This window comes from Protomyctophum parallelum (genome assembly GCF_964188405.1).
Source record: "Protomyctophum parallelum genome assembly, chromosome: 3".
In the NCBI taxonomy this organism is placed as follows: Eukaryota; Metazoa; Chordata; class Actinopteri; order Myctophiformes; family Myctophidae; genus Protomyctophum; species Protomyctophum parallelum.
The window spans coordinates 4,712,690-4,724,107 of NC_139698.1; the positions used below are offsets into that span (position 1 = coordinate 4,712,690).

Here is an 11,418-nt window from a genome sequence, read left to right on the forward strand (position 1 = left end):
GTTGTTTTGAAAATATAATTGACCCAATGTAAAAAAACGCCTTGGACAAAACCTCTCAACTAAAAGTCACAACAAACACCAACTTTGATGAGGCAGTATTCCATTGTTATATAAAAAATATATAAGGTTTTCTTCATTTCTTGATTCAGACGGATCCAAAGGACGTGTACACGTGAGAGAAAAATATATATCGATATATTAAAAAAAATATCAAATGAGAGAAAAATATTCATTTTTTTTTGTTTTGTTTTTTTAGTTGGCCTCTCCTTTAGACTATAGACTGACACGACACCGCGTATTCAGGGCGGAGTCACCACCCCCCCCCCCGGGGGGGAAGTTGTGATTTGCTCTCGTTCACTGCAATGCAATTTGCGGCATTTCCAAAACAATATTGCGCAGAGTAGCGATTATCAAACGTATTTGCAGTGTCATTACGTTGAAAGATCTGTTGCCCGTGGACAACAAGGCACGTTACCTCCGCAAGTTAGATATTATCGGCATAGATGTTTGTCCGTATGTGATTAAGGATTGGAAAAAGTTGCATTGGCAGCCATAGAAAATTCTTACCTCGGGCTAAAACCGGATGTGACGTTTTTGGGCGTTCCTGTCTTATGTGGTGTCAGTCTATACTCTATACTCCTTGCTCTTCGCGCAAGCGTGTTGTCGTTCACTTCCTTGTTTACCGCTGACAAAGAAAGGCTCAGCGCTCGTATATCTAAGGAGCTCTCCGTGGTTTTTTTTTTTTCTTTTTTTTTAGATATTTTTTTGCGGCTTACGCCTTTTATTGGTTTTTGAAGGGACAGACAGTAGGCTGACAGGAAACGGGAGAGAGATGGGGAATGACATGCAGTAAAGGCCGTGTCGGGCTCGGGAGTCGAACCCGCGGCACACTGCGACTGGATTACCAGTCGGGTGCCCAGACGGTTACGCCACCGCCTGGGCGCTCTCCGTGGTTTTGACCAGATGGATACACTAACTAACTAACTTAATTTCGGACTTCAACAGGCCTCTCGTTCAAAATATGAAGTGAGGGATTATTCAGCGGTTTTTATCGTAACGATATAAGCAAGCAGAAATATGTCTCCCGGTTTTTGTCCGGAGACATATTACTTACAGAGTAAAAGCGGCCATGAGCCCTACATGAATTGCATTGAATTGAATGTGAATTGAATTGGGCTATGGGGTGTTGTGCTAATTCGCTTATTTCCATCGCTCAAAATTATAATTTCTCTGTATATATCCTCTCTTCATAATGTAAATAATATCCCAAGCGGCACACTTTACTACTTCTTTCGATGGAAATAAGCGAATTAGCACAACACCCCATAGCCCCATTCAATTCCCATTCAATGCAATGCAATTCATTGAGGGCTTATGGTAGGGGAAATAGCCAATGAGGAGTTTTTGCACAAAAAAAACACCTGGACCTCTTTGGTGGGGACGTAACAACTACAAAGAAAGGTAAGAAAGCATTCTAGCATGGAATTCTCCTTTAAAAATGTATATTTTTAATTTCCTGAAAAATGAACATTTTAGAGTTAGGCGGTAGTTAGCAGTAGTAGTTAGTAGTTAGTTAGTAGTTAGTAGTAGTAGTAACTACTCAGGATTAGAGCGCGTAAGAAAGACGAATGACTCTGAATTGGGAAACCTCAACAAATGTGCCTTTTTTATTTCAACCAATTTATGCACATTTTAGAAAACGACAAAGTACAAAAAAATAAAGAACATACATACATATATACTCTTAGGTGTGTTACGATTAAAGGAATAATGCCACTGTTTTGAGACAGTGTTACACCGTACAAGGATCCATTTGTAACTCTGCGAGAGTATAAATGTTATACCTGTACACTCCCAGAGTTAAATGAACACCACTTTGATATGATAATGATATGACATGACGTACTGTAAGATATTATATCTGAAAATGTTCTTGTTTTCAATGTTTGTATATAAATGAAGCGACTCATGCCATGGGCACAGTTACAGTTACACTTGAGTTGTGTTATTGCAGACTTCTTGTAAATTAACCCATTTTTGAACCCGTTTTGGTGTTAGCATTATGTTATGCTTTAGCTATTGAAAAATAGCAGATCTACGAGCTTGTAGGTCTGCTATTTTTGAAAAATCGAAGACATTTTTAGAATCTGATCTCAGGTCAGAATGGGTTAATAATGAAACTGTCAGGATGTAATAGACATTTTTAGAATCTGATCTCAGGTCAGAATGGGTTAATAATGAAACTGTCAGGATGTAATAGACATTTTTAGAATCTGATCTCAGGTCAGAATGGGTTAAGTATAATGCCGATGTCTAACAATAACTTGTTGAGCGTAAAATGAAACCAGTCCATTTTCTTTTTCATTTTACGCTCGCGAGAGATCTGTAAGGGTCCATTTGGTTATACCGCCTCTCCATCGTTTAGCTGCAGGGACCACCTGGAACCTCCTCAAGGACCCCTGGCCGTCCCCGGACCACTGGTTGAAACCCACTGATGTAGACGAAACATTGCATAATTATGAAATACTGAACTGAAAGGAATTATACGTTAGTGTATTTGTAAACTGTTTTAACCCATTCTGAACGGGCACCCATTTTGGTGTCAGCATCATGTTATGCTTTAGCTATTGAAAAATAGCAGATCTACAAGCTCATATCGCGCCACCGAGTGGCGCGATACGAGCTTGTAGGTCTGCTATTTTTGAAAAATCGAAGAGCGACTGACATTTTTAGAATCTGATCTCAGGTCAGAATGGGTTCATCAGGACCAGTGTGTGTCCGGCGGAAACCTCGTATGAATCTGATCTCAGGTCAGAATGGATTAAATACATTTGAATCCTTCCAGATCCACTTACGATAATATGATATGGATGACACTTTTATATAGACACAAAATCAAAAAATAAAATAATACATCCAGAGCTTTAAAAAAAAGGTGCAGTATATAAAAGTTTCTCTTCCCCCCCCCCCCCAAAAAAACAAACAAACAAAACAAACAAAAACATTTGTTTTACTGTGATTGTGACATGGTGTCATTTTAACACATTTAGTGTTGTTTACAGATCACAGCAAACACTGTCCAACTACTGTAGAATGTTACCTTTTTATTATTTTTATGCCATGACTCTGTGGGAGGCTATAGCTGTCTACCAGAGGGTCTGTGTGTGTGTGTGTGTGTGTGTGTGTGTGTGTGTGTGTGTGTGTGTGTGTGTGTGTGTGTGTGTGTGTGTGTGTGTGTGTGTGTGTGTGTGTGTGTGCGTGTGCGTGTGCGTGTGCGTGTGCGTGTGCGTGTGCGTGTGCGCGTGTGCGTGTGCGTGTGGCTCGAGGGTGACAAACCGTGCGTGCGACAGTGTTGTTTTTGGCAGCAAATTTCTGTTTTAGTCATAGTCTTTGGACTGAAACTTCATTTAGTTTTAGTCACATTTTAGTCACCTGGAATGTCTTAGTGTTAGTCTAGTTTTAGTCGACTAAATGTCATAAGATTTTAGTCGACTAAATTTACAGTTGATTTAGTCGACTAAAATGTATTTTGGCGGGTCTTGATGCCGTCGTAATGAGTGTTTTTACACAGTCTAGTTTTTATTTGTCGACGAAATTGTCAGTATATTTAGTCTTAGTTTTAGTCATCGTAGCTTAGTTTTCATTTAGTTTCTATTTAGTTTTCGTCAGTGAAAATAGGTAGTCGACGAACATTTTTCGTCTTAGTTTTAGTCGACGAAAACAACACTGGCGTGCGACGACCAGGACGATTCGTGAAAAGACAAACAAACACAACAAAGGTTTGGAGCGACTAAAACACAATAATAATTGGAATGAAGACAACTAGCTTTCTAGTAGCGGTGTAACGATATGTGACCCACGCCAACAAAACATGCCTCATGTCTTTCTAATAGCGGTGTAACGATATGTGACCCACGCCAACAAAACATGCCTCATGTCTTTCTAATAGCGGTGTAACGATATGTGACCCACGCCAACAAAACATGCCTCATGTCAGCTTTCTAATAGCGGTGTAACGATATGTGACCCACGGCAACAAAACATGCCTCATGTCTTTCTAATAGCGGTGTAACGATATGTGACCCACGCCAACAAAACATGCCTCATTCTTTCTAATAGCGGTGTAACGATATGTGACCCACGCCAACAAAACATGCCTCATGTCTTTCTAATAGCGGTGTAACGATATGTGACCCACGGCAACAAAACATGCCTCATGTCTTTCTAATAGCGGTGTAACGATATGTGACCCACGCCAACAAAACATGCCTCATTCTTTCTAATAGCGGTGTAACGATATGTGACCCACGCCAACAAAACATGCCTCATGTCTTTCTAATAGCGGTGTAACGATATGTGACCCACGCCAACAAAACATGCCTCATGTCGGTGTAACGATATGTGACCCACGCCAACAAAACATGCCTCATGTCTTTCTAATAGCGGTGTAACGACATGTGACCCACGCCAACAAAACATGCCTCATGTCTTTCTAATAGCGGTGTAACGATATGTGACCCACGCCAACAAAACATGCCTCATGTCTTTCTAATAGCGGTGTAGCGATATGTGACCCACGCCAACAAAACATGCCTCATGTCTTTCTAATAGCGGTGTAACGACATGTGACCCACGCCAACAAAACATGCCTCATGTCTTTCTAATAGCGGTGTAACGATATGTGACCCACGCCAACAAAACATGCCTCATGTCTTTCTAATAGCGGTGTAACGACATGTGACCCACGCCAACAAAACATGCCTCATGTCTTTCTAATAGCGGTGTAACGATATGTGACCCACGCCAACAAAACATGCCTCATGTCTTTCTAATAGCGGTGTAACGACATGTGACCCACGCCAACAAAACATGCCTCATGTCTTTCTAATAGCGGTGTAACGATATGTGACCCACGCCAACAAAACATGCCTCATGTCTTTCTAATAGCGGTGTAACGACATGTGACCCACGCCAACAAAACATGCCTCATGTCTTTCTAATAGCGGTGTAACGACATGTGACCCACGCCAACAAAACATGCCTCATGTCTTTCTAATAGCGGTGTAACGACATGTGACCCACGCCAACAAAACATGCCTCATGTCTTTCTAATAGCGGTGTAACGACATGTGACCCACGCCAACAAAACATGCCTCATGTCTTTCTAATAGCGGTGTAACGACATGTGACCCACGCCAACAAAACATGCCTCATGTCTTTCTAATAGCGGTGTAACGATATGTGACCCACGCCAACAAAACATGCCTCATGTCTTTCTAATAGCGGTGTAACGACATGTGACCCACGCCAACAAAACATGCCTCATGTCTTTCTAATAGCGGTGTAACGATATGTGACCCACGCCAACAAAACATGCCTCATGTCTTTCTAATAGCGGTGTAACGACATGTGACCCACGCCAACAAAACATGCCTCATGTCTTTCTAATAGCGGTGTAACGACATGTGACCCACGCCAACAAAACATGCCTCTTGTCTTTCTAATAGCGGTGTAACGATATGTGACCCACGCCAACAAAACATGCCTCATGTCGCCAGAATGAACATGTCGTAAATCAATAAATAAACTTTTTTTTTTTTTATGTGATTTTCTTTTTTTTTCATATTAATACAGTTTGAATGTTGAAGAAGGTTTTCATTCAAACAGATTGTTCATTTGGGCAAATGAAATGTATACATTTATACGTCAAAGTGCGGGCTTGTTTTTTAACAAGTTTTTGGGGGCAGAAGAGCGCAGTTCAGAGATTTGCATGCAGGTTTTCGATTGGTCCTAGAATCTCTTTGTCCTCAGGTTTCACGCTCTGATCACCGCCCATTAGCGTGCTTGTGTTTGTAAACACAGAAGTATTCTACATGGCTATAGTAGTAGCATTTAGGAGCATTTGGGTTATACTTTACAGAAAATAAATAAAACCACGTAGCTACTCGCTCAAATACGCTTCCCAGCTTGGAGTCTTTCACGAACAAACAACAGGCTAGAAGCTAGCTAGCCTAGTTAGCTAGCCGTCTGTGTCGTGTGTTAAAGAGCAAAGAGCCAAGATCACACGTCTTTTCTTTTAATCACAACTCGCTCATTTCTTGCTCATTAAAAAAAAGGTTATATGCTATGTAAACTATGAAATGCAGGCTTTCATTTGGTATATAGAACGTTTGTGTAGGCCGTCTCTAAGAAACGGTATCAATTGAAAAGGAAATGTCGGAATTTTTTTCCTTGCGCACCCAGCAAAGAGCCAAGAACCACGAAACGGTATCAATTGACTAATGATCATTATGACTTGCTGTTTGCTGTATCTGTTTTTTTTAAATAGCAAATCTACAAGCGCACAACGCATCATAGCCTGATGCATCGATTTTATTTATTTAAAATACTGGGTCAATTGTCTGACTTTGATTGCTTAAAGTAGACCTGCATAAAATGGTGTACTGCAGCTATTTACAACCAGGTAGTGTATAAGTTAAATTGAACACTTAACTTAGTATTTAATACTTGAATACTTATACTTAGTATTTAATACTTAGTACTTTCAAAAGGGTTTATTGGGGCACCTTACAAATTGCATTGTTTGTTCTACTGGCTTAAACATGTCAGTGTTTCTAGTGTTGCACTGTTGACAGCTAAAACGTCCTATTGTCTCTTGTCCCTCCCATTGTCACACCCACTTCTGTCCAGCTCTAAGGTGATAAAATGTTGTGAATATTGAAAAGGGCTTTTCTCAGCTTTGGGTGAAAGGCCCCAGTCATTTTAAAATGGTTATATCTCCTTCAATTATTGTCCAATTTCATTGAATGATACATCATATGAAAGCTTACATTCTGTACTAAGCAATAGTAAATCTGTAAAAATCGACTTGAGGCATTTTTTGCTGGAGTTGGTCACATATAGTAACGAAATATCGATTTTAATTATTATTATTTTTAATCACAGTATATCCATAATGTAAACAGCAAATATCGTATCGTATCGTTGGACTTTGTACCGTATCGTTTTGCAATGGAAATAATCGGTAGCGAATCGTTTCGAATTATAGGCTTTGCGATTATAGGCCCATTCATGGATTTTGCTCTGGATTTCTCCTTTAATGAGTATAATTGGTAAGACGTGTGAAGGAATTAAGGAAGTACGACTGCTGTGCTTAGAGCCCATTGAGCACGCACGCACACACACACACACACACACACACACACACACACCCACATACTGTACAGTCACCAACTGTTTTGCTCACACCCGCGGTCTCACTCACTCGCTCGCTCACTCACTTGCGCACACACACGTGCACGCACGTACACAACAGCAACCTTACTGCTAAGGAAGAAATGAAGGGAGAGCGTGTGGTCTACTCAACACGTTTACGATAGTTTGTGAGTATTTATGTCTGTATGTGTTGTGTGCGTTTTGTGTTACATTGTGGTGCGTGCGCGTGCGTGCGTGCGTGCGTGTGTGCGTGCGTGCGTGCGTGCGTGCGTGCGTGCGTGCGTGCGTGCGTGTGCGTGGGTACAGTCCTCTCTCAGACTTTGATGTGATCAAACATCAGAACTTGTTTACGGTGTGCCTTGAAGTCCTCCGGTACTGTGTCTGTAAAGAAAACAAAACATACAAAAACAAAACATAAATCACGTCATCATAATACGGCGTGTAATGTTGTGTAGGGCATGGCTCTCTGCTCACGTGTCTGTGTAAATGTGCTGGTTTTGTGTAAGAAATGATCAAGTGTGTGTGTGTGTGTGTGTGTGTGTGTGTGTGTGTGTGTGTGTGTGTGTGTGTGTGTGTGTGTGTGTGTGTGTGTGTGTGTGTGTGTGTGTGTGTGTGTGTGTGTGTGTGTGTGTGTGTGTGTGTGTGTGTGTGTGTGTGTGTGTGTGTGTGTGCGTGCGTGCGTACCGTTGCAGCGGTACCGTAGATTGGACCAGATAATGTTCTCCTGGGAGAAACAGAACACGCCCAGCCGGCCTCCTCTCATGCTGGTGTCAATCACCACACCTGAGTCTGCCACCATCTCCGTGCCCTCGTAGAGCTTCACCCTGAGATACAGACACACACACACACACACACACACACACACACACACACACACACACACACACACACACACGCACACACAAACACACACATTTTAACCCATTCTGACCTAGCCTCTGTCCCAGGCTTACTTATCTGCGAAAAGAAAAGCCTGGTCACAACCTAATTAAGGCAGAGAAGCTATCGGCGGTTGTATCCTCCGGAATATCCAGTCAGATGTATTTCCCCCCGGATACGATATTTTCCTTACATTCACAACATCATGGCATATTATGTCTCTCAGTAATCTATGGGTATAAGTGACAGTAGCCTATAAGTACTCAGTACTCTATGGTAAACAAATAACAGTCAGGGACAAATTAGCCATTGGGCCAGTGGGGCCGTGGCCCAGGGACCCTTGGCTCTCAGGGGCCCTTCAGGGAAATTGGACCGTAAGGTACTAGGTTTGACGCCCTGAAAAGGGCTCCTGGGGCCCTTCATTGGCCATTGATTTTGTTAAATTTAGGTCAAAAAGATCATAAAAACACGGAAAAACACCAACATTTTGCGCGCACGTGCCCAGGGGCCCTCGGGGGGTTAATCCGTCCCTGGTAACAGTGTAAGTACTCGGTATACTCTATGAGTATAAGTAACAGCGTCTACGCCATTATGTTGACAGCGGAGACACCACAGTATATTTGCCAGCCTTAATTGTCGCCTCCTTTTGGGGCATCCCAACTTGTTGGAACCCTCTAAAGAACCGGTCTGAGAACCCTCTAAGAACGGGTCTGGTTGGTATCGAATGACCAATTGTGACCAGATTTGACTGAGAGACTGCCAATTCCAGCTTTTCACCAGAGGAGAAAAACTTTCATTTTTTTCCCCCAAAATGAGTTAATAGCACAGGCTATAGAGCATGTCTGAAATAAATATAAGAGCTGAAATTGACATGTAAATATGAAATAAATGCTTAAACATGTAGCTAGGTGTAATGTTAGAGACCACAGAAGACATGTAAATATGAAATAAATGCTTAACATGTAGCTAGGTGTATTGTTAGAGACCACAGAAGACATGTAAATATGAAATAAATGCTTAAACATGTAGCTAGGTGTAATGTTAGAGACCACAGAAGACATGTAAATATGAAATAAATGCTTAAACATGTAGCTAGGTGTAATGTTAGAGACCACAGAAGTGAACCTTTCAAAGCCTGTTTTCTCAACTCGCTGTTTCTCTGCAAGACATTACTCTATAAGCCATATCTCCAAAACTGGTGGGTCAAACTGAACAACCAATATGTCTATTTGAAGCTAGGATTCCCTGCTTTCATATGACAAATTAAAAAAAATCCAATGGCAGTCCCTCAGTCAAATTTAGTCACAATTGGTCATAAAAATGTGGTCTAGGCTGTGGTCAAAGGTGCAGGCTATCTCTAATACAGACACTTCATCAACAAGATGTGGTGTAAGCTGTCTTTCTTCATTTTCTTTTTCAACTTTTTTTTGTGTAACAGCATTTCTCTCTCTCTCTCTCCCCCCCCCTCCTTTCTCTCTCTAAAGAAGAGGAAAAAAGACAGAAAGGGTGAAGTCCAGTGAAAAAACTCCTCTAAAGTAGAGGACATTCCTCCTCAGCCCCTCCTCTCTCTCTCTCTCTCTCTCTCTCTCTCTCTCTCTCTCTCTCTCTCTCTCTCTCTCTCTCTCTCTCTAAAGAAGGGGAAAAAAGACAGAAAGAAAAGAGGGCGTTTGGGACATGATGTGTAGCAATGCTCTGAAAGCAGGTGCACGCTGGTGCTCTTAAAGGCAGAAGGTACGAAGTGTTCCCTCAGAATAACAGCCCTTAAAGGCAGAAGTATGAAGTGTTCCTCAGAATAACAGCCCTTAAAGGCAGAAGGTATTTGTGTTCCCTCTCAGAATAACAGCCCTTAAAGGGGAATTTCTCCCTAACCCCTTTTTTTTTACAAAAGTAAGTGATAATATCTATATTGACCCAAAACTAATAAATAAAGATATAGATATATAGAATAAAGATATAGGGCGCTGGTCCTTTAAGAAAGGCGTAGGAGGGGTCTAATGCCAGCACACGTAGACCAGGAAGAGGTCAGCAACAACACTTCATGGACTAACCTGTCACACCGTCTAGATCAGATGTAAACAAACACAAAATCCGCTAATTCCTTATGAAACGCTCTGCATGTTTTTTTTTTCAATTACTAATGGATACGCGTCTTCATATACGGTATAAGAAAACAGCTTGTGCAAAACTCCCCTTTAAAGGCAGAAGGTATATTTGTGTTCCCTCTCAGAATAACAGCCCTTAACACTAGCATGTCTGAAGTCAAATCAGACACAAGTAGCATGTGCTTAATTCACATTAGAAGATGTTTCAGATGTCAAACATTTCTGAGATAATGGAATGGTGACGGGGGGTAATGACGGGTGGTCATGGAATCTGATCTGAAAGCTTCAGTTTGTTTGTCATAAACATGACAAACAAACAAAGATAATAAACTTCAAAACCTCAAAATGACCTCTCAGAGCACGCTATAGTGTTAAAGGACCACTTCACCACTTTTCAACCTATGTTCATATAATTGGTCCTCACTAATGTTCAAGATAGAATTGCACAATTTAATTTTCTACTCAGTCTGTGTCTCATATAAGGGCTGTGGGAACTTCAGGAACCCGTCCACCAGTGACATCATCGATGGGAAATCCAAGCTAATAGAAACTGCAGGCTTTTTATTCCTGAAAAGTTGCAACGTGAAAATGGGAAGCCATCGTTTTCCCGATAACACAAATTGAAATATATATATTTTTTTAAACTTTCTGAACTGCCCTCATCCCTCCTATGAGACACAGACTGAGTAGAAAGAAATTGTGCCATTTTATCATGATTATTAAAATACTGTGTTCACGTTCAGGACACTTCTCCTGAATGCTTCCTTCCTTCCTTCCTTCCTTCCTTCCTTCCTTCCTTCCTTCCTTCCGGCATGGCATGGAGAGGAGAGAGGAGGGCATTTAGCATTTCTTTCACCGTGTAGTAAACGCTGCATTCGTGGTCTGGAGAGGGCAGTTGTTTTACAGACGGGCTAAAAGGGCAGATGCTGAAGCCCCCTTTGATATCTATGTGTGTGCACGTCCGTCCCCGACTTGCGTAAAATAATAAATAAAAAATAAGATTCATGCGTGGAGATCACGCACGTGTGAGAGTGAGAGAACATTAGGACAGATTGAAAATAACTTTATACCTGAACATTTAACCACATGTCTGTCTGTCTGTCTGTCTGTCTGTCTGTCTGTCTGTCTGCCTGCCTGCCTGCCTGCCTGCCTGCCTGTCTGCCTGTCTGCCTGCCTGCTGCCTCTCTCTCTCTCTCTCTCTCTCTCTCTCTCTCTCTCTCTC

At 41.6% G+C, this 11,418-nt stretch overlaps 1 protein-coding gene across 1 annotated transcript in view; it reads right to left on the reverse strand.

The window, feature by feature from the left end:
* Window positions 1–7,446: 7,446 nt before the first annotated feature.
* Window positions 7,447–11,418, reverse strand: part of LOC310856105 (thrombospondin-3a-like) — a 35,966-nt gene continuing 31,994 nt past the window's right edge. Inside the window, exons 13-14 of the mRNA XM_083761327.1 lie at window positions 7,900–8,047; window positions 7,447–7,596 (exon numbers count right to left, since the gene is read on the reverse strand). Coding sequence (XP_083617453.1) covers window positions 7,529–7,596; window positions 7,900–8,047 — 216 coding nt within the window. The 3' untranslated portion in view covers window positions 7,447–7,528. The remainder of the gene's footprint in view (window positions 7,597–7,899; window positions 8,048–11,418) is intronic.